Source organism: Watersipora subatra, chromosome 7, assembly GCF_963576615.1.
Source record: "Watersipora subatra chromosome 7, tzWatSuba1.1, whole genome shotgun sequence".
Taxonomy (NCBI): Eukaryota; Metazoa; Bryozoa; class Gymnolaemata; order Cheilostomatida; family Watersiporidae; genus Watersipora; species Watersipora subatra.
Genome location: NC_088714.1, coordinates 34148840 through 34174147, shown reverse-complemented (window position 1 = coordinate 34174147; position 25308 = coordinate 34148840). Strand labels below are relative to the sequence as shown.

At 36.5% G+C, this 25308-nt stretch overlaps 1 protein-coding gene across 1 annotated transcript in view; it reads left to right on the top strand.

The window, feature by feature from the left end:
* The window catches only part of LOC137400698 (muscle-specific protein 300 kDa-like), a 57320-nt gene that overhangs the window by 17033 nt on the left and 14979 nt on the right, over positions 1-25308 (top strand). Inside the window, 12 exon segments of the mRNA XM_068087029.1 lie at positions 217-403; positions 2384-2560; positions 2997-3146; positions 4793-4962; positions 7501-7645; positions 8225-8536; positions 19018-19338; positions 20390-20496; positions 21196-21415; positions 21941-22237; positions 23026-23349; positions 24071-24204. Of these exon segments, the coding sequence (XP_067943130.1) occupies positions 217-403; positions 2384-2560; positions 2997-3146; positions 4793-4962; positions 7501-7645; positions 8225-8536; positions 19018-19338; positions 20390-20496; positions 21196-21415; positions 21941-22237; positions 23026-23349; positions 24071-24204 (2544 nt within the window).

Here is a 25308-nt window from a genome sequence, read left to right as displayed (position 1 = left end):
ATATTTATTTTCCATTATAGCCTGATTTGCTTTTGTTGGCATTAACCAGTGAAATAGAGTTAAGATTAAATCAAGGTTAGTTTGTTCAACTTATATTGGTCAAATTTTATAAACATTCAATTTGCAGCTTAAATTGATAAAGCGGTTGCATGGGCACCAGCAAATCTATCTTGTCTTATCGAATGACTTTGTTAAAACATCATTTTACTCTTAAAGGAGCCGATATCACTCACTCAGGGAGTCTGCTAACTCTGTGGTTGACAAGACCCGGGTGGCACTTGACTCGCACACAGAGTTTACGGCAGCACTGCACGAGTTTGATTTGTGGATGGAAGAAGTTGGAGAAAGACAGCAGCGTATCACTGCCATGGAGACACTCAAAGACAGGCAGACAGCCATAATGGTGAGTCTTCGAGTTGCCTTTCCTACTGGCTTGGCTTAAGTCAAAAACTACCCATCTTTCCAAGGGTCAGGGTAATCATATAGGGGTGTAGTCCAAAGCCTGGCAGTCTGGTAATAATCGAAGAATCAACCTCAAATCTTTAGTCTTATCAAGTCAGTCGAATTGGCTTTTGTGTAAGTTATTGCTGGCATCAGTTATAGAGGTGATAAAAAGACAATAAAATAAGTAATAAGTTAAGATTCTAGATTTCACACTTTCAGTTACAAAAATTTGTTTGTCACTCACTATAGACCACTAGAGGATATATGAGCAGTTGATCATAATATTTATCATTAGATTGTCAGTTTTCTATAAGCACACTTTCTACTTTATGAAAATGCAGGCATTCTTTTGACTTTTAATGCTAATTTGAACAGAGTTCAAACTATGTTAAAAAACTTTTTGCTTGAAAAAGCATATACTGTATATACTGACATTACAAGCGATAAAAAATTATATTCATCATATTTGGAAACTTTGTTGGCATTGAATCACCCACAAAAGAGTTATTTTATAATATATATTATACTACATGTATATACTCCGTTTATACTTTATTTAGATACTCTGTGTATACTCTATGTATATACTCTGTATACTTTATGTATATACTCAGTGTATACTCTATGTACCGTATATACTCTGTATACTTCTATATATATTTCTCAAAGTCCGTTCGTCTGTTGGAAATCCGGCTATAGCTATTATTAGAACAGCTAAGCTGGACAACAATACAGACTCAAAGTCATGGCTTACCGTCATTGGAAGCCTAACCTTATTAACTAGCTTAATGGAGTTTTCCATTGGCATTATGCCAGGCTACTAGCTTGAAAGGTACAGTTGTTTGACAAAGTTTTAAAACCTTTACAGTTGTTTTTATTTTTCTCTTAATTTAGTTCAACTACATGGACACTCTTCTCTCATGATATGCACTTTGAAAGTTATAATGGCAAATGTTGTTATATGTTAAATGCAAATCAATTTTCTGTCCAAAGACTCTTCTATTACACGGGCAACGCCGGGTGACACAGCTAGTTATGTATATACTCAGCGTATATTTTATGTATATACTCTATACACATGTATAAATATTCTCTATATATATATACTCAATGTATTTGCTCTAAGTATTCACTCTATGTATGTGCTCAATGTATGTGCTCTATGTTTCGGAAAAGGATAAGCTAAGAAAGCATTTCACATGCTATGTACAGTCAGCTATAAAATATTTAACATCGTAGACGCTGTTTTGAATGGAAATATTTGTAAATTCATTTTGTTTACTGCTTCATGCGGGTAACATTCGTCTGGCACATGTCTAATATTAGTCTATTAGTAGTACTAACATTCGTCTGGCACATGTCTAATATTAGTCTATTAGTAGTACTAACATTCGTCTGGCACATGTCTAATATTAGTCTATTAGTAGTACTAACATTCGTCTGGCACATGTCTAATATTACTGTGTGAAGGAATTTTAAGTTCAAGTTTACATATATTTCAGATCAAACCAGTGTCTATCTTTTTTGATGTATTCATGCATACATGCCATTGAACATGCCACTGTACATGTCATTGTACCTGCCACTGTGCCTGCCACTGAATGTATGAAAAAGGTTTTTTGTTTTTGAATGTCTGAAATTAACCAGGACAACTGACACAATTTAAGAATTAACTATGAGAGTTCTAGTGCTGTAATTTATGGATAATAAAATAAACAACCAAAAGGGCTATAAAAATGTTGGTTTATTCACCTCATAGGCTCTCATCTGTAGGACTTGACCTTTAATAATGTCAACCCATGCTACTATCATGCTTCTGTTCTCATACACACTGAAGATTATACTTGCCTGGTCTTCTGATGTCAAACTACCGGTTGCTGCGAAATATTTCTCTTCCAATCTGTGAATCAATTTTAAGAGGTTGTTTGTTCCTATTTAGGATTGTCTGAATCAACAAGCACACGGGGACAAGTTAGTTGCAGCTGCTGCCAAAGCCAGCGAACAGATATATGCTACCACTTCTCTAGCTGAGCGCAAAACTGTACAGCAGGAAGTAAGGCGAAGACAACTTCAGCTAGACGAGCTGAACACGCGACTCTCGAATTCCCTCAAACAGGTGATATATTTGCTGTAGCTCAACTCCCATCATTGCAGTGTAAAACAACGTTTAGGCCATTGTACTGGCCAGTCACGGTAATTGTTGTCATGCTTCTGATACATACAATCTATTTTTATTAAGACGTGCGGGGATTCCATCGACCAATCAAATGACTCCTCAAGGCCTTTTTAAACAACCTGCTTGTATTTTTGTGGACTCAGAATTATTGCAATAATTAGCTTGTGCCCAGTAACTTTTTAAAATGGAAACATTTGCTCGGCTCTAACAGAATTAGGCAATGCAAATGCTTGATGCAAAAGTCATGGTAAGCATGTACGAAGCGTCAACGTGTGTCAAGCTTGAGATAAATAAATGTTGTTGGTAAAGCTTGATCAAGGTAAGTCTGCTTGTGTAAGTCTCCTCACTGCTTCAACTGATTATTGCTTTCATTCAGTTGCGGAGCAAGCTCTCTGACAATGATGTTATCTCGGCGCGGATTGCCCAGATCCGTGAGACGTTAGAGGATAAAGCTCGAGAGTTTGGGGAAGAGATGGTGCTGCGATCAACTTGTGCGGAGAAGCAGCAGCAGCTTTCAAGCTATCAAGTATGCTATTACGTATAGGGATCTGTGTTGATTCATAGATGCTCTCTTTTACCATCATAGTTCTTTATGCTATAGCAAGGGTTTTATTCAACATTGATTAGATCGAGTGGTTAATCAGGGCTGGTTCACACTATATCGCGGCATGTTGATGTTAATCACATAATACTTCGGTGATCATCTGTAATAATAATGTTCACACTATCACAAATCCATCTGCGTTTACATCAGAAATATGTCACGGCATAGCATTCTCATTAGGCAATGCGGTCGCCGAAACCATGAACTACTAGTCCTGCAGCTACTAGCATGAGAGGAAATATAGATTAAGCAATCTGTGACAGCCAATCACCATCACTGAAGTGGTACACATTGCACAGGCTCTCATGGCTGCTCAGTGAACTATTGGGAATGTTTGATGTCTGCATTCTTTCTCAACGTATTTGCGTTTCCTTGATGATGCCATCAGTTTACGGTGTTTATAGTCGACAAACAATCGCCGAGAGGACAACTCCGACATATAGCGATGCAGGGTGAACCAGCCCTAAAACTGAAAGATACAGTGTAAACTAAAGGGCCCTAATGTATTGCTAAAGTAAGAATTCTCTAGATATGAGTTGACTAGTATATATAAAAGATGTAAAACAGTGTTCGAGAAAGCTTTTCTTCCTTCAACTAGTTAGTTTCCTGCTCTCTCCGAAGGAGTGCAGAAGATGGCAGGAAGCGTTTAATTAGCTAAATAGGAAATAAGATGAGTATTCTTTACAACTATTCTGCATCCTTTACATATATAAATGTATACATAAATCATATATACATTATCTCTCATCTACATTTATTTGGAGTAACAGTAAAACAATAAAAATAGAAAAAAATAAAGAAGACAAAGTACAATGGAAAATAGCTTGGCAACGATGCAGGTGCATCTTTGCCATGCCATGCGTGGCAACAGCGTTGAAAAATGCTGTTGTTTGAGATGCCTTGACATAAAATGTTTAAAAGCATTTAGTTTGACTAGAAGAGACAAGCAGTAGAGGAATATGATGGTGGATCTAATTGCAGCGCCTGCTTTAGCTGCTATAAACATAGAATACCTCAGGAGACAACTAACGCATGCTGTAAACCCTCGCTAGTAGCTACAGTGTAGTAGCATTCCTTTTTATGTAAATCTGCACAAGTTGATAGAAGATAAACGTTGGCTGGACAGCTGGATGATACTTGGAACATTGTGACCTGATGAAATACTATGTACCTGAAATACTAGTCTACTGACCGAATGGGATCATAAATTATAAGTTTTTAGGTTTGTTCTTTATAAAAAAATCTCATTTTTATGTACACGCGAATAGCTATCCAACTATGTATCTGGATAGAGCATGGGATTCCGTTGGCCAGGCTTGTCGTGGCCATCTTGTGACTTCAGTCACTAGTAGGCAGCCTTGGGCATTTTGTCACCTTAATCATCAGGTGATGGAGGAGATGAGTCATTTTATCATTCCTGTCTAGCTAAATTATATAGATTCATAAACACCACTCTTGCAGCAATATTACAGACAAATCATAATATTTTATAACTGAAGAATGCATGTAGAGATAAGAGGTATGACAGTGTGTTGAAGGTAGGTACATGTACTTTATAAATATTGCAGAAACTACACTCGCAGATGGATGAGCTGCAGAGGTCATTGCAGCAGCAGCAGTCAGCGCTCTGTAGTGAAGGCTCTCAGGAAGGCCTTGATATTGCCGGCAGCATAGCTCAACTCAACGGCTCTCTCTCCTCCAACCTTACCAAACTTGACAAGTGGTGCAAACTCTACAGGTATGTTATGCTTTCCTCATGACATCTGCTGTAACCTTTTACCATCACAAACTAGAGAGATAGAAGAGCTAATTAACATTACATATTGGAGTATTTTTTGTTTATGTTGTGTTTTTTGCGTACATATTTCGTTTACAAACGTATTTTCTGCTCCAACACATTGTAGTCACTTTAGAAGGTTTACATATGTATAACTATCTAATTTAAACAACTAGTTCATGACAAGATTTTTATAGTAAAAGTACAAGGGAGACAAATTCTATTGAGTATGTAACGATGCCTACTACAGAAGAAAGTTGGCTAAATTAAGCATGAATCAGTTTTTTAAAGTGGCTCGTTTAACCACAACAAAACAAGCATAATTTTAAAGCACATCAATTACATAAGTACTTTTATCATATATTTCAGTACATCACAGTCTTGGCTTTCGAATGAGCCTATATTCAATACACAAAGAATAATAGAACTATGAAAAACAGGGTGTCAAAAGTATGTCCTGCAATAAAAAAACACTTGGTTGTGGTGCCCACAATGTGATGTCATAATTATCATTTAGCCTTAAATCGTCGATCCCTTTCGCTGCCATTGAGGCTGCACTTTTCTGTGACAATCGGTGCTGTTAAACCCAGAGAGTGCTAATAATAAACTAGCATTCTAGATAATCAACAATGCCCGGGGATCGTGCTAACGCCCGACCAATACAAACATGTGTTCTTGGTTAATAGATTTTGGGTGATTGTTAGAGTTGACTGTTTCATCCTTTCGTTCATTTTAAAAATTTATAGTAATTTTTATCACATCATTCTATATGATGGCCCTGTTTGTCCCATACAGAAATGAATAATAACTTGATTAATAACTACATTTAATTAGTAATTAAATATCAAAAAGAAAAAAATATAAAAATTACAATATTGATATTATATTTGAATTAGTTATAGTATATGGAAAATAGAAAATAGATGTATTGGACAGTTAAATTAATCACTTTGTGTATGATACTAGCTTATAGGCAGATTAAGTTATTTACAGTAGGCTTCTCTATTTTGAACAATCCAGGAGTGCAGGGAGTCAACCCCAATGATTGATTTAATTCGATTGGCTTTTACAACAAAATTAAACAAAAAACAGAAATAACTCTTAACAACATACCTGGTTGTTAATCACCCATGGTGGTAAAGGTAATGAAGTTACACCGATTAAATTGTGACCTGCAGTGGCGTGGCCCTAGGGCTATATGTAGATTGCACTCTTGCAAGATCACGCAATGCTTGAAATTAATTGGCCCCAGTCGTGCCTCCAACATCACAATAAAAAGAGAGGGCTAGTGCATAATATCATCGGGAAAATATAGTATGGTGCTTGGAATCTGAGTTATTTATCATAAAAATAATCTGTACATGGAAAGCTAATGACACTGATTCCTTTGTCATCTTCATTGGTTCCCTTAGGTTGTCCTACCTTGGCATGCTACTAGCGTCATTATCGTAGTTGATAAATATAAGCGGTAAGTGATAAAATAAGCGGTAAGAGCACACAACACCGAATATGAAAATTGTGACGTCACAATTTCCGAGCCTATACCATTGAAAGTTTCTACGGTAGAGCTTTGGGGAAATCCTATAAACACCAACCAATGTCTGTCTCACCATGTCAAAAAATGGCTCATTTGAAAGCCAAGATATTGAAGAACCTGAATAAGCTGAAACAGTACTTATGTAATTGATGTGCTTTAGGAAAAGATACAGTCGACCTTTGCTAAAATGGGGAAGTATAGCTTGATGCGATTTATAAATAATTATATTAAAAAACCACAACATAAGTTTGAAAGAGTAACATACATGTATTTAATATTCAGTAAAATAATATAGTTGTAGGCTACTACTTTGCGTGAATAGAAATAGTTGGCTGTTACAGGAGTTGTCTAACCATTGTTGCTATTTTAAAAAATTTTTGCAGCTTAAAATATTTTGCTTACAGTCTAAATGTTTTGAAGTATGTACAGCATAGTATAGTGCGCAGTATAGTGTGCAGTATATAGTGCAGTGTATAGTGCAGTGTATAGTGCAGTGTATAGTGCAGTGTATATACAACTGTATGATGGGAAGAATCAGTGCAGACTCAAGCTGAGATACAAAAAAGGACCTGAGCGTAACATGAAGTTGAGGAACGAGACACAAACAGATGGTCAGAGAAGACAGAAAACAGAGCTGCATGGAAATCAGTCTTAACATTTGAACAATAAGACAATCATTGTCAAAACAACCAACTGCGAGAGAGAGAGGGAGAGGGAGAGGGAGAGATGTAGATCTATATGTATGCACATCGGTTAAACCGGATAATCGCCTTAACTGGACCACCCGCCATCTCTATAAGTTTGTTTTAATGATGGTCGACTGTAATTTACTAATTTTTACAGATAAGGTATTAAATAGAATTCGGCTGACCTTATTTGAGGTTTGCCAAGACTTTTTAGCAATCTGCTGCAAACTTTTAGCTGTGAACAGCACTGATGAACTGTTTGTTTCCTTATTTTAGTGACTTTGTTAGAGAGCATGAGAAGTACGACAGATGCAGTGATGACATCAGGACATCGCTTGAAGGAGTCAGCGAGAAGATAACTTCAGTTGCAGATAATGTTGTCAGCAAGCATGCGCTACAGAGAGCCCTGACGAAGGCGCAGGTAAAAATACCTTAAAGTCTTATTAGCTAAACTCTGTGTATGCTGCTGAGGGCTGCGATATAATTAGCCACATGAGGTTTCACATAGCCAGCTGCCAGCTTTTAAATTAAGGTACATGTATATCAGTAACCGGTTGCCAATAATTCTTTTCGAATGTTGGTCAAAAAGCTATCTGTGAAATTGTTATAGTAGTAGGCCTATAGCATTTTGCAAGTATCAAGAAGTCTGAAGGTGACTATGTATGTTGTTCAGAATGAAGTACGTGCTGCCATTTGGTAATTCGCAGGAATACAAAGTGATATGAAAAGATCGTACACTTTTATTTGATGCTTTTACATTACAGTCATGTTTGCTAACTTAATGCTGCCTGTTAGCACTATAAAAATGGTCGGCTAGCAAAATGGTTTACCTACATTGTGAGAATAATTGGGAACAGAGGCTACGGTGGCAAACGGTTCTTTTGAATAAAACATTAATTTTCACAATTCACTTGTTTTTATATTGTTACAATATTGATTTAGCAGTGGATCTCATTGTTAAAATTTACAAGTGAACACTTTCTGTGTGTCTTCTGCGTAGGTGTGCAGGACAGAACTGTCCACTGTGGGCCAGGGTCTAGACACTCTCAAGCAACTTGAGCGCAAGGTTGACTCTCACACACTTGACAAGTCATGTTTACACCATACGGATCTTCAAGAACAGCATTCAACCATGCTGACAGATATTCAGTCTAAGATGGCAGCACTGGAGTCAGATATCAATAAGTGGAACCATTTTGATGAGAAATCGGCTGAAATGATGGATGCTGCGCTGGCCATCGAACATGAAGTTGCCTCAGTAGTTCTCCCAGATGATGCTGCCGGGAAGCAGAGCATTGTCGAACATTTGCAAGTAAGATGATGTCTTTGCATATTCTTAGTATTTCACCTGTAATTGATGACCAGTGTATTATTCTTCAGGAAATCGCGTTATGTCAAGGCTAAAAACAGCTTGACAAAGATTTTTATAAAATGGAAAATATTTTACCCCGAGATACAGGGTGATCAATTCTCAAATAGCTGTCCATTTCTAGTCATGTATTTAGCTCTCACTACAGAATATTTTGCCCATTGAGATGGAATCAATCCTTTTCCACTCGGTATGTTTGCTGTAAAAGCTAGAGTTTCTGTCATAGAGCTTTAATCTAAAGTTTTTTTGAAATGAGCAGAAAATTCTGCATGATAATCAGTACATTTGACAAACAAAAACCATACTTAATTCTTTTTAGTTTAGTGAAACTGGTTGCGAAAGCAAAACGCTATCACTTTCGCAATTTGACCAAAACACAGAACCGTATTCTGTAATATAAAATTACTGCTATCAGAAATATTTGAGGCCCAATGTTGAAAAATTTGACCAGCAGAATTACATTTAAGTCACTGTTTACAGTTTTTGTTCATCTATCGTAAACAAAAAAAATTGGAGACCTCGATATTATGCTGTGAATTTTGAATAAAAAAGTAACTGTTTTATTTTTTGTGCAAAATGATAGCCCCATTTCCTAAATGTATTTTAGCAAAATTTTGAGTAGATCTGTTAACTCGGTGATCCGCGATAGGTACCAAAACGAACCGTTATAAAGGCTTTCCGTTGCGAAAGATTTAAACTTTACAAGTTATCATCTCCTTCATCCTTTCTCTAGTACAGTCATACTTGAACTTACGAGCTTAATGCGTTCCGAGACTGAGCTCGTATGTCAATTTACTCGCATGTTGGTGCAATTTATTTATATATAGAACAATTAAATATATATTTATTGGTTTCCATACTCTGTAAAATGCAAATAAAACACTCAAAACAAGATATTGTAACAGAAAGAACATGTTGGTTATTGTCCTAACTTACCACATGCTTTCAAAAAACAACAACTAAAAAATAATGCAAGGAAATGTGTCAAATTAAAATGTAAAATTAAATACATACAATAGCAGCTAACGCTAGCATTTGCCAGAGAGAGATATATAAGTTATCCTTCATTACAACAGTTGACTTTGATAAATTTGGATTTTATCAAAGTGTTAAAAAACAAACTTAGAAGCAAATCTAAAAGCAAACTTTCATTTTTAACTTAACGTAATTAAAATTTCTTCGGCGTTCATAGTCTGAAGTTTCTCGCTAGTTAGCTAATTTTTCCTTTGTTTCGCTTTCATGACTAGCCGGCCGTTTTAAGATGAACCTATCTAAGGACGTTTGCCTTTGTCGCCCTTTCAACATGTCGCGATTAGGACGAACACAGGTGTCGTCACAAAGGTTTAATGCACGACCACTAGCCAACTTGTCCGAATGTCTGTTTTTATAGTTTTGATAGATAGCACCGGCCTTTTCAAGTAGCGTAGTTTCAGTTACGCTGTCACCGGCCAATTGTTTATCTTATATCCAATGCCTGAGTGGTCTCTCCATCAGCGGTGGTGAAGATCGCCGCGCCGTTTAGAAACTACGGTTAGTACTTTTGCGAGCTAAATGCCCTGAATATAATTCTTCTGTTTGATAATTGTGGATGTATTTCTGTCATATTGCTGAGCTAGCTCAATCATGCATACACATTTTGCATATTTTTCAATAATTTTCCGTTTAATATGAATTGTTATCATTTGTTTTTTCTTTGCATTATTTTTCATTTTACTGGCAAACTTTCGGTCTACCCACAGTACTTTTAATTCACATAATTCTGCACTGAAAAGCGTGCACAAAACACGGTACAGAAGCATAACCTGTGCAGTTGAAAAATACGGATTGATGCTGTTGTCATAAAACGCCTCCAGCATACTTGGCAACTGACTCACGTGCTCGTATCTCAAATATGGCTCGTATGTTAGTGCTAAAACTTGCATAAAAGCTGGCTCGTATCTCAAGTTTCTCGTACGTTGGAGCACTCGTAAGTTGAAGTATTACTGTATTACAATATGGTTGTAATGTACGTTAGGTTGTTATGTACGAGAGTAGTATGTAGAGAGCAGATCTACACAAAAAAGTGACGGATCCAGCGGGGGGATAGAAAAAGGGGGTTGCGAATTAAATTGGCTAGGGTGTAGATTGAATTGCGTGGAGTTGAATGAGATGTTGGGGTTTAGGGGGAAATTGTGGTGTAGAGTAGGGGGTTGAATTCGAGGGGGTATGGATCCGCTCCTGGCGTAATCGGCGGATTATCTGTGGATGAGTCATCCGATTAGTGGGGGATGAGTCATCCGATTAAACGTGGATTATCGCGGGATTAGTCGGGGGAATCGTTGCGGATTAGTCGGCCGAATCGTCGCGGATTATCGGTGGATTAGTGGGGGGGTGAATATCTGGGACATCGAGGGCTGGTTGGTTTTCCGGAGTGGATCTCGCGGATTATCGAGGAGAGCGAGAGATTACCGGATGAGTGAGGGGGTTAATATCTGGGACACCGAGGGGTTGATTTTCTGGAGATTGTTATATATTTGAAACATTGAATATATATGAGAAAGTGTTTATGTACAAAGTTATTTTTTTGAAGATTTGATGTTTTTGTAATGTTGAAGCTCTTGAATGGTTAAGAATTTTAAGGATTTTATTTTCGGTTTTTTTTTGTATATATGTAAGATTGAAATTTGTTGGAGAAATTAATATGTTGAATGAAAGATCAGTTTTATTACAAAATTATTCACTTTAAAATTGAGAATTATTCCATGAAGTAGTAAAGCACCCATAGATCCTTTAATTAGATTAAACTAGTAGACTTGCTAGTTCCATGCACTGTGAGAGATCATCATGAGTAATCAGTTTATTGAGAATTATTCCATGAAGTGGTAAAGCACCCATAGATCCTTTAATTAGATTAAACTAGTAGACTTGCTAGTTCCATGCACCGTGAGAGATCATCATGAGTAATCAGTATATTGAGAACTATTCCATGAAGCGGTAAAGCACCCATAGATCCTTTAATTAGATTAAACTAGTAGACTTACTAGTTCCATGCACTGTGAGAGATCATCATGAGTAATCAGTATATTGAGAATTATTCCATGAAGTGGTAAAGCACCCATAGATCCTTTAATTAGATTAAACTAGTAGACTTGCTAGTTCCATGCACCGTGAGAGATCATCATGAGTAATCAGTATATTGAGAACTATTCCATGAAGTGGTAAAGCACCCATAGATCCTTTAATTAGATTAAACTAGTAGACTTGCTAGTTCCATGCACTGTGAGAGATCATCATGAGTAATCAGTATATTGAGAATTATTCCATGAAGTGGTAAAACACCATAGATCCTTTAAATAGATTAAACTAATAGACTTGCTAGTTCCATGCACTGTGAGAGATCATCAAGAGTAATCAGTATATTGAGAATTATTCCATGAAGTGGTACAGCACCCATAGATCCTTTTATTAGATTAAACTAGTAGACTTACTAGTTCCATGCACTGTGAGAGATCATCATGAGTAATCAGTATATTGAGAATTATTCCATGAAGTAGTAAAGCACCCATGGATCCTTTAATTAGATTAAACTAGTAGACTTGCTAGTTCCATGCACTGTGAGAGATCATCATGAGTAATCAGTATATTGAGAATTATTCCATGAAGTGGTAAAGCACCCATAGATCCTTTAATTGGATTAAACTAGTAGACTTGCTAGTTCCATGCACTGTGAGAGATCATCATGAGTAATCAGTATATTGAGAACTATTCCATGAAATGGTAAAGAACCCATGGATTCATTAATTAGATTAAACTAGTAGACTTGCTAGTTCCATGCACCGTGAGAGATCATCATGAGTAATCAGTATATTGAGAACTATTCCATGAAGTGGTACAGCACCCATGGATCCTTTAATTGAATTAAACTAGTAGACTTGCTAGTTCCATGCACTGTGAAAGATCATCATGAGTAATCAGTATATTGAGAATTATTCCATGAAGCGGTAAAGCACCCATAGATCCTTTAATTAGATTAAACTAGTAGACTTGCTAGTTTCAAGCACTGTGAAAGATCATCATGAGTAATCAGTATATTGAGAACTATTCCATGAAGTGGTAAAGCACCCATAGATCCTTTAATTAGATTAAACTAGTAGACTTGCTAGTTCCATGCACTGTGAGAGATCATCGTGAGTGATCAGTATATTGAGAATTATTCCATGAAGTGGTAAAACACCATAGATCCTTTAATTAGATTAAACTAGTAGACTTGCTAGTTCCATGCACCGTGAGAGATCATCATGAGTAATCAGTATATTGAGAATTATTCCATGAAGTGGTAAAGCACCCATAGATCCTTTAATTAGATTAAACTAGTAGACTTGCTAGTTCCATGCACTGTGAGAGATCATCATGAGTAATCAGTATATTGAGAATTATTCCATGAAGTGGTAAAGCACCCATAGATCCTTTAATTAGATTAAACTAGTAGACTTGCTAGTTCCATGCACTGTGAGAGATCATCAAGAGTAATCAGTATATTGAGAATTATTCCATGAAGTGGTAAAGCACCCATGGATCCTTTAATTAGATTAAACTAGTAGACTCGCTAGTTCCATGCACTGCGAAAGATCATCATGAGTAATCAGTATATTGAGAATTATTCCATGAAGTAGTAAAGCACCCATAGATCCTTTAATTGGATTAAACTAGTAGACTTGCTAGTTCCATGCACTGTGAGAGATCATCATGAGTAATCAGTATATTGAGAATTATTCCATGAAGTAGTAAAGCACCCATAGATCCTTTAATTGGATTAAACTAGTAGACTTGCTAGTTCCATGCACTGTGAGAGATCATCATGAGTAATCAGTATATTGAGAATTATTCCATGAAGTGGTAAAGCACCCATGGATCCTTTAAATAGATTAAACTAGTAGACTTGCTAGTTCCATGCACTGTGAGGGATCATCATGAGTAATCAGTATATTGAGAATTATTCCATGAAGTGGTAAAGCACCCATGTATCCTTTAAATAGATTAAACTAGTAGACTTGCTAGCTCCATGCACTGTGAGGGATCATCATGAGTAATCAGTATATTGAGAATTATTCCATGAAGTGGTAAAGCACCAATAGATCCTTTAATTAGATTAAACTAGTAGACTTGCTAGTTCCATGCACTGCGAAAGATCATCATGAGTAATCAGTATATTGAGAATTATTCCATGAAGTAGTAAAGCACCCATAGATCCTTTTATTAGATTAAACTAGTAGACTTGCTAGTTCCATGCACTGCGAAAGATCATCATGAGTAATCAGTATATTGAGAATTATTCCATGAAGTGGTAAAGCACCCATAGATCCTTTTATTAGATTAAACTAGTAGACTTGCTAGTTCCATGCACTGTGAGAGATCATCATGAGTAATCAGTATATTGAGAATTATTCCATGAAGTGGTAAAGCACCCATAGATCTTTTAATTAGATTAAACTAGTAGACTTGCTAGTTCCATGCACTGCGAAAGATCATCATGAGTAATCAGTATATTGAGAATTATTCCATGAAGTAGTAAAGCACCCATAGATCCTTTTATTAGATTAAACTAGTAGACTTGCTAGTTCCATGCACTGCGAAAGATCATCATGAGTAATCAGTATATTGAGAATTATTCCATGAAGTGGTAAAGCACCCATAGATCCTTTAATTAGATTAAACTAGTAGACTTGCTAGTTCCATGCACTGTGAGAGATCATCATGAGTAATCAGTATATTGAGAATTATTCCATGAAGTGGTAAAGCACCCATGGATCCTTTAAATAGATTAAACTAGTAGACTTGCTAGTTCCATGCACTGTGAGGGATCATCATGAGTAATCAGTATATTGAGAATTATTCCATGAAGTGGTAAAGCACCCATGGATCCTTTAAATAGATTAAACTAGTAGACTTGCTAGCTCCATGCACTGTGAGGGATCATCATGAGTAATCAGTATATTGAGAATTATTCCATGAAGTGGTAAAGCACCAATAGATCCTTTAATTAGATTAAACTAGTAGACTTGCTAGTTCCATGCACTGCGAAAGATCATCATGAGTAATCAGTATATTGAGAATTATTCCATGAAGTAGTAAAGCACCCATAGATCCTTTTATTAGATTAAACTAGTAGACTTGCTAGTTCCATGCACTGCGAAAGATCATCATGAGTAATCAGTATATTGAGAAATATTCCATGAAGTGGTACAGCACCCATGGATCCTTTAATTAGATTAAACTAGTAGACTTGCTAGTTCCATGCACTGTGAGGGATCACCATGAGTAATCAGTATATTGAGAATTATTCCATGAAGTGGTAAAGCACCCATGGATCCTTTAATTAGATTAAACTAGTAGACTTGCTAGTTCCATGCACTGTGAGAGATCATCATGAGTAATCAGTACATTGAGAATTATTCCATGAAGTAGTAAAGCACCCATAGATCTATTAATTAGATTAAACTAGTAGACTTGCTAGTTCCATGCACTGACACTGAACTACTTGGGAGACTAAATGAGTCAGAGCTGATAACAAATCCAATTGATAAAATTCTGAAATAAGTATATCTTGAAGTGGTGTTCGAGATTTTGCAAATGCTCTATTCGGTTATAAGTCGAAGTTACAGATTATGATTCACCATTCATAAAATGAAGGTCTGAACTTTCATTCGATTGGAGATGAATGTGTTTAACATGTCTTTTGAGGATTGATTTTTTGTTAAATGAAGTCGAACATTCTAAGCAGATATATTTATTAGCTGAAACGGATGATGCACTTCTTTCCCTACTTCTGCTTCTTTCTCTATTATCAATTGAAGTGGAAGGAGTAGAATTTTCCGATGAAATTAAATTATGCTCTCGTGAAAGCTTGAACATCTTTGAGGAAGATTTCCAGCTGCCAAGAATTAAAAATCTCATTTTACTATTCTCTCTACATTTATTCATTCATTAAAAATTTTTTCCACCAATTATTGTAAATCAACTTACCGCATCAGATTTGCTCCAGTCTCCTTCTGAATGGGAAGATGCCGGATACATTTCCTTGTTGTATTCAAATTTCGGAGATATATAATACGGTGAAACAGAGATAATCTAAAGTTCTGAGAGAAGATTATACATAGATATCCAAATTGTAGAATTAATCCAAACTTTTGTGAGATATATAATCCAGTTAGTTCGGAGAAATATAATCCAAAGTTCTGAGAGAAGATTATACGTAGATATCCAAATTGTAGAATTAATCCAAACTTTTGTGAGATATATAATCCAGTTAGGTATAGAAATAGTTCGAAGTTCTGAGAATTTCATGTATAATAACTCCAGGAAAAAAAAAAGTCTCGATAATGGTGAGCCCATCAAACTTGGCTGTATTTATACTAGTCAAGTTCAAGGAGGTGGAACCCGGACAAAAGCTATAAATCACTTCTAATCCATCTTGTCTCACTCAACTTTCGCGAAAATTGAATTTCGCGAAAGTGAATTTTGCGAAATTGGATTTCGCGAAATTACACATTATATATATATTATATAGTCAACTTTCGCGAAATTGAATTTCGCGAAAAGTGAATTTCGCGAAATTGGATTTCACAAAATTATATATTATATAGTCAACTTTCGCGAAATTGAGTTTCGCGAAAGTGAATTTCGCGAAATTGGATTTCGCGAAATTACACATTATATATATATTATATAGTCAACTTTTGCGAAATTGAATTTCGCGAAAAGTGAATTTCGCGAAATTGGATTTCACGAAATTATATATTATATAGTCAACTTTCGCGAAATTGAGTTTCGCGAAAGTGAATTTCGCGAAATTGGATTTCGCGAAATTACACATTATATATATTATATAGTCAACTTTCGCGAAATTGAATTTCACGAAATTGGATTTCACGAAATTACACATTATATATTATATAGTCAACTTTCGCGAAATTGAATTTCGTGAAAGTGAATTTCGCGAAATTGGATTTCGCGAAATTATACATTATATATATTATATAGTCAACTTTCGCGAAATTGAGTTTCGCGAAAGTGAATTTCGCGAAATTGGATTTCGCGAAATTACACATTATATATATTATATAGTCAACTTTCGCGAAAGTGAATTTCGCGAAAGTGAATTTCGCGAAATTACACATTATATATTATAAAGTCAACTTTCGCGAAATTGAATTTCGCGTTTTTCAATTTCGCGAAAAGTCTTCTGATATTATGGATGATGCAGCTAAATTTATCAAAACTCATTAATCATTTGATGAGGAGAATTGTATATAACCAGCAGAATTTTACTAAAACGATATCAATTCTTCATTCAAACTCAGAGAATTAACACACTACACAACTATGGAGGATAATACTCAATCTGGAGTGATAAAACCTGGATCGAATAGTTCAGTGAAGATGTCGAAAAAGAAAATTTCACCTGTAACTCTTTCTAACACGACTCCTCCAACGAAGAAGAAGAAATCCAACCAAATCGAAACGAATTTGGAGCAAAGGGCAAAAGATGTGGCAGACAAGTTAAGAACATTAAGTAAGGATACTTTAATGGAAGCAAAATCACTGCAGAAAATGACAGACCTTTCAGTAGGATTGATTATGGAGGTGACAAAAACGGAAGAAGCTCATTCGATCCATGGAGCGTGCTGTATCATTCACTTCAACTATGTGGAAAATGGGATTAGTAAATCTACTGCTGTATTTGCTCCAAAACGATTTCTAGATGCATCGCTGTCTTATCCAAGTATTATGGTATATCTTGGATTAAAACCTAAGAGTAATGGACAGGGAAGTTACCATGACTTAAGACGAGTAACAGAAGGAACCTCAACTCCCTTGGACATGAAACGCACTCTAGCCATTCTGAGAACGAAGAGAATTGAAAAACTTATACAACTTTTTGAGACTCGTCATCTCAAGGAGTTCAAAGCACCATCTATTTTCTACTATCACAATGTTGGAACAAGTGAATACAAAGATGCTGAAGGCAAGGTGAATGTGGTACCAACTGTAGCATTTTCAACCAAAGTTGATGGAGAGGAAGTTCAAGGAACTTTAACGATGCCTTCGAGATATGCCCTTTCGTTGAAAGAAAATTATCCGCGTATCATTATATACAAGGGACTAGTAACATCTCACAATACTCGCGAATACTACGATGTAGTAGTCATGGGACATGAAGAAGCAAGCAGATTTTCCGAGAGTTCGGCACAATGCAAAAAGGATCCTGCTATCATAGATATTTCCGATGACGATGAGTGATTGATGAACAACTCGATACAAACTTCGTTTTAAAGATTGTACATGATCATTTTCTTATATATATATTCAATGTTTCATTTATACTATATTATCTTTATTGTGACCTATCTACTTGAACATTTTCATATATTTCAAGTTAAACATAAACTATTTTATTTTTATCGAAACAAAATGATGATGGAAATAATGAATAATACATATAAATATATCTTTTAAAGTGAATAATTTTGTAATAAAACTGATCTTTCATTCAACATATTAATTTCTCCAACAAATTTCAATCTTACATATATACAAAAAAAACCAAAAATAAAATCCTTAAAATTCTTAACCATTCAAGAGCTTCAACATTACAAAAACATCAAATCTTCAAAAAAATAACTTTGTACATAAACACTTTCTCATATATATTCAATGTTTCAAATATATAACAATCTCCAGAAAATCAACCCCTCGGTGTCCCAGATATTAACCCCCTCACTCATCCGGTAATCTCTCGCTCTCCTCGATAATCCGCGAGATCCACTCCGGAAAACCAACCAGCCCTCGATGTCCCAGATATTCACCCCTCACTAATCCACCGATAATCCGCGACGATTCGGCCGACTAATCCGCAACGATTCCCCCGACTAATCCCGCGATAATCCACGTTTAATCGGATGACTCATACCCCACTAATCGGATGACTCATCCACAGATAATCCGCCGATTACGCCAGGAGCGGATCCATACCCCCTCGAATTCAACCCCCTACTCTACACCACAATTTCCCCCTAAACCCCAACATCTCATTCAACTCCACGCAATTCAATCTACACCCCTAGCCAATTTAATTCGCAACCCCCTTTTTCTATCCCCCCGCTGGATCCGTCACTTTTTTGTGTAGATCTGCTCTCTACATACTACTTACGAGAAGTGTAATGTACGTGATGTTGTAATGTGCATGAGGTTGTTGCTAAATAGATCAAACGTTGGCAAAAAACTTTCCATTAATGGATGAGCAGTATGGATACACAGCTTGGTTCAACAATTTAAAAATATTTGTTATTTTACTGTAGAACTTACATGAAATAATAAAAATGACCTTTACTCAGTCAAGCATTCAGCGAGTTGCAAATAGCTGCAAGGTTGAAATTCTTTTACAGTCTCTGCTGACTGTGAATGAGCTTACGGTGAAGAACAGCCTCCCTCAACTGGAGGAGGACACAAAACAGCTCAGCGCTCGCTACCAGCTAGCCGAACTGGGTAAGCTCTATCGTTCGCTGGAAAAGAAGCATACAAACCTCTCCTCAAACCTTGAAGACTCTGTTCAGATGTGGACTGAGAGTGCTCAACAGCACTGTGAGTTTGACGGGCAAGTGGCAGCTTGCCTGCAGCAGCTCGGAGACGCTGAGAGAATGGATGTTGAGATATGCAGGGATGCCCATGAACTGCAGAGTCAGTTACAGCTTGAGGCTAAAGTCAAGGTAATTGTTTTAACATGATCTGATGATGACGATGATGTCTTAGTAAGATCTGATGATCTGTACAAATTGAGATCAAATTCTTCTATATGAAATGAGATGTATTAAGAAAGTTTACAAAAACAAATTTATAAGGAAGCATGGCTAGTGGTCTAGAGCACCTGTTCTCTGTAAAAGTGAAAACAAAAAAGACTTACAAAAACACTGGTGGTTGGCAAAAAAAGCATCCAACCTTAATTGCTCCCCCTGATTCAGGCTTTATATTTGAAACAATTTAGTGAAATCGATTAATAGTTCTGTTGCAATTCCGGTAGTGATAGGTAAATATACCACAAACAACTATGGTATCTCTTGCTAGTGGATATAACTCTGGGAACAAGAAGGTAGGTATATATGAGAGGAAGAGGGGAGGACAATGATAGTCTTAAGGTTAGTACGTTATAGCACAGGAATATAAGCAAAAAATAGTAGTGAAAGGGTAGGTAAGTAGTAGTGAGAGGGTAGGTTAATAGTAGTGAGAGGGTAGGTTAATAGTAGCGAGAGGGTAGGTTAATAGTTGTGAAAGGGTAGGTTAATAGTAGTGAGAGGGTAGGTTAATAGTAGTGAGAGGGTAGGTTAATAGTAGTGAGAGGGTAGGCTAATAGTTGTGAGAGGGTAGGTTAGTAGTAGTGAGAGGGTAGGTTAATAGTAGTGAGAGGGTAGGTTAATAGTAGTGAGAGGGTAGGTTAATAGTAGTGAGAGGGTAGGCTAATAGTTGTGAGAGGGTAGGTTAGTAGTAGTGAGAGGGTAGGTTAATAGTAGTGAGAGGGTAGGTTAATAGTTGTGAGAGAGTAGGTTAATAGTAGTTAGAGGGTAGGTTAATAGTTGTGAGAGGGTAGGTTAATAGTAGTGAGAGGGTAGGTTAATAGTAGTGAGAGGGTAGGTTAATAGTAGTTAGAGGGTAGGTTAATAGTTGTTACATCAGTGAATAGACAAACTGTTGCTGTCACTATGAAGGTCATGTATGCGTAGGTACATGTCTGCTGACTTTCATTGACATACTGTCATCTTGCAGGCTCTGAAGGTGAAGCTTGGGGAGATAGAAAGCGAAGTACACATCCTGGCCAACATGGGCACAGATGTATCTAAGACCCTCTCTCCTAATGGTAGAAGTTCTACCAGGTATACAAGCTTTTCACCTTTTACAACTATATTTGTTGTAGCGGTCGACTTATTTACGTTGTAATGCATATGTTCGCATCTAACCTATTTTGAAATTCAGCGGTCTAAGGGATAATATTACAACTGATTAGGATAACAAACACTGGCTCTATTCATACCATCACTGTTGCCTTGTTACCTGTACATGCTATTTATCGGTCACCCGCCTAAAATTTGCCTCTTTTATATTGGCATTGGTTACACTTTGTTTAGCCCCAATCCTAATGACCAACTAGCAACATATATTGTTTAAGAAGTCACTATTTGCCCCTGGATATGGTTATGTGACCTTAATTATGTGCCTGTAAGCTTTTTAATAAATATTAAAACTAAATAAAATATTGTATTATTAATAGGCTACAGAAAGTTATTAGCCAATATTTTACCGTTCGATACTGTTTCAAGTTATGTTTTTTTTGGAATGGTTTTATGTGTTGATGCAGGCTAAGTCATTTGAAATGTGGTTTAATTGAATGGTTTCAATTTATAGTTTTTAGTTATGTTCTTTAATGATGCGTCCCCTAGTAATACATATCGTGTGCTAGAGCTCAACAGTAGTACCGAACTGTATGATGTAGGTTAATAGTGCCTGCTGTTTGCTGTAGGTTAGCTGTACTTAGGTTAGCTGTACTCTATAATAGTACACCCTGTATGCTGTAGGTCAACAATTGACTCAATGAGAACATCAATAAACAAACTGCACACATCACTGACCAAACTTGAGCGGCAGTACCAGACATACAATACTCAGGCTAAAGAACAGCTACAGTCACTGGAGGGCATTCGGCAGCAGCTGCCTGAGTATGAAAAAATCGTCGCAGAAGTCGCTTCTCTCCTTGACACTCTCGAGGATAAGCAGACAGTCTGCAGCAGACTCCAGGTAGCCTCATCTATCTTATCTCTACATGTTGTCTTGTCTGACAGCTGCAGATTTTTTCATTATTCTTTTGAAAGAGCTCTCATTGGCTGATGATATTGGTGTAATTTGTTGAACTGAACCTCATTGGCTGATGATAGTGGTGTAATGTGTTGAACTGAACAGGTTGGCCATTGTGTTTCTACTGGAGTCATTGAATTTTGTTTAAAAGCTTTGTAGTGTTGGAAGACCATTTGCAATATTTTATACTATTTTTTTATTTAGTTTGAGAGCTTCTTTTGACTGTTTTGCTGTGAACTCATATAAGAGTTAGATTTTAGGGATTTTAAAAATTTTAATAGGACTTTTAGTGATTGCAAAAATTGCATGGCTTATTTATGGCAAATTTTTAGAGCCAATCTGTTAGCCATTGGATAGATTTATTGAGGTAGATGTTGAAAGAGTAAGTGGTAATGTACCACTTTTAGAGTCACAGACATTAAAGAATATGCTCATAAATTGGCAGCAAATTTTTTTATCTGGTTTTAGCAACTGGAGAAGCCTCTCCTCAACCTTGTCTCACACTTTGGTGCGATAGACTCTGAGCATGTGCCGGTAGCTGAACAGGAGAGCTACAGAGACCTGTCCAATCGCATAGAGAAACTGTGTGAGGCTAGGAGCACATGCTATGATCTTCAGTCAGGCAGGCTAAACTCTCACCTCAAGTTGTCTGCTCAAATGAGGCGTCTTGAGGATGACATAATTGTGCCCTTGTCAGACAAGGTCAGCCGGCTGAAGAACGTTCTCACCGTGGAGAATGCCACTCAACACCTTACTGACATACAGGTCTGTAGCTTCATATGCACATCTAACTTACACACCTTCAAATTCACCTGATAATCTGGTATGTGCTTTGTCACATGTATAATAGACAACTGATTTGCTTGTGGATCAACCAGCTTACTTGCTGTTGAAACCTTACCTTGTTTGCTTACATTCTTGTGTTGTGATCTAATAAGCATCTGAGACACAGGACACTTTGATTGGCCAATTTATTTTCATTTTGACCTTTTTGCAGTAACTCACAGACATCTTCTTATTCACGTATTTCACTTTGACACTTGCTTTGATTTTTCATTCATAGATTGACTCTAATACATACATTGACCTTGACACACACATTGACTTGGTTCATCTGATGATCTTAATTGATAACATGAATCTAACACAATTCACCTTGACATATCATTGACCTTGGCACAGACAGTTATTGACACATTGATCTTGGCTTAGGCATTGATTTGCACATTAACCTTGATTCATAAATTGTCTTTGCTACATAAAGTCACCTTGACACATGCATTAATTTACCTTGAGGCTGGCATTGGTGTTCACACTCATCACTTGATATTGACTCTGATGTCGATTTTAATTAATTTTATGAACTTCCGTCTCAGCTCTAAAAGTTGACTCATGTTCTTCGTGTTTGAGTTGGAGCTATTCTTCATTAAACAGATAACTCCTACTAGTAAGCAGATTTTCTCTTGCGTGTCTTAATGATTGATTTTAGAAAGAAAATGACCTTATATGTGACCCTCTGACTATTTAAACAAGGAATGCTATTCCTATTGTAGAGTGTGGATATAACAACATGCGATGAGTTGTGGACAGCAATTGAAGACTCCTTCAGGCAAGTAGAACAAGGCACTTCTGCGAACGGCTGCAGGAAGCTAACAGCTGACCTCAAGTCATTCAAGGATGACCTTGATAAGTGCTTGCGAGAATTCTATGAGCTGCAGGAAGTTCTCGTGAATATAGTAGACAAATCTGAAATGTTTGCGACTGACTACACCACTGCGAGAGATGCCATCAACGCTTTGGAAAAGCGAATGACAGCGCTTGGAAAGATTCGGCCTGACAGCACAGAGCAATGGCAATCGCATTGTGATCAGATTAAGGTTCGTTTGATAAATTGGCATGCAACAGCAAAGAGCGAAAACAAAAACATCGGCATGTTTTACTATTGAGTTCAGTCTCCTTAGTAACGCTATATAGCTTAGAGTTTTGCCTCCTTAGTGATGCTATATAGCCTAGAGTTTTGCCTCCTTAGTGATGCTATATAACCTAGAGTTTTGCCTACTTAGTGATGCTATGAAGCCTAGAGTTTAGCCTCCTTAGTGATGCTATATAGCCTAGAGTTTTGTTTCCTTAGTGATGCTATATAGCCTAGAGTTTTGTTTCCTTAGTGATGCTATATAGCCTAGAGTTTTGTTTCCTTAGTGATGCTATATAGCCTAGAGTTTTGTTTCCTTAGTAACGCTATATAGCTTAAAGTTTTGCCTCCTTAGTGATGCTATATAGCCTAGAGTTTTGCCTCCTTAGTGATGCTATATAGCCTAGAGTTTTGCCTACTTAGTGATGCTAAATAACCTAGAGTTTTGCTTCCTTAGTGATGCTATATAGCCTAGAGTTTTGTTTTCTTAGTGATGCTATATAGCCTAGAGTTTTGTTTCCTTGGTGATGCTATATAGCATAGAGTTTAGTTTATGACATGGCAACTATATGTATAGTCTGAGTATTTATGGCTACAATATGCAGGACTACAACATGTATAGCAACGGTATGACTTGCACATTCATTATCCGCTGCCTTACCATGCCACAACTTGTTGTTATTTAGAGTGTTGGTGCAGAAGTCACAACTGCCAATGACTTGGTAGAATCAGTTTCTTCAAGTTTCTCTCAGCTTATGGATCTGGTTGAGTCATCTGCATTGGCTAGCCGTGTTTCTTCCCTCCAGGATAGTCTCTTTAGGTGAGAGATGTATTAACAGGTCTCTTTATTAAGTTAACTTGTTCATTTGACTCCAAGGTTATTCGCTACGACTAGTCTATGAGGAGCCATCTTATAAGAATGAAGACTGGCTGTTTTAAATGTCCTTGGCAAAACAATTATATAGGCCAATAAACAACTTTTTGCAAGGTTTGTTTTAAAATTACTTTCTAACATAAAAAATTAAATATTAGTATGTGTCACCATTTGACAGTCCAAAAGTTCAGCACTAGCCTTGAGAAACATACGGCAGTACCTTGAGATACGAGTTTAATAAGTTACAGACCTGAGCTCGGATTTCCAAAAAACTCGTCATCTAAACAATTATATGCCATTTCAAATATGAAAAATAGATTTAAGCTGTTCCAAACCTGTATGAAGCTCCTAACCCACCCTATGACTGTGACCCACCCTAACCCATTCCTGTGACTATTATATGTATAATACAGTACATTGTATTTGAATGTGAAACATCATTATAATTAAAAATCTAAAATAAAAGAAACAGATTAATACTACCATAAAAATAAATAATGTGTTCTTATTTTCAAAACAAACGAATACACTAGCAAGGAGGTTTACATTTGTTTGCTCGTAAGGATATCATAGAAGTGTTACAGGCGTAACAGTGTAACAGTGTATACATATGCATTGCTTGTAAAGTATATATATGTACTGCTTGTAAAGTATACATATGTACTGCTTGTAAAGTATATATATGTACTGCATGTAAAGTATATATATGTACTGCATGTAAAGTATACATATGTACTACTTGTAAAGTATACATATGTACTGCATGTAAAGTATATATATGTACAGCTTGTAAAGTAGTCCATTGCCTATATTACCTCGCTTATGAAGCATAATATTAGTTTACAAATACTACATGGCCTGGTTTGAGCTTCTTGACTGACAGGTGACTGTAAGTGTTTGCTGCATCTGATAGATAAATGAATCACATGTGCTGCAGAAGGAATATAGTATTGATTGTAGGCAGATTACGATGCCTAAATACAGTCATTTCTTGCATTATGAAAAGATTCTGACAGAAACCTAGGAAATTAAACTAATTATGTGATTCTT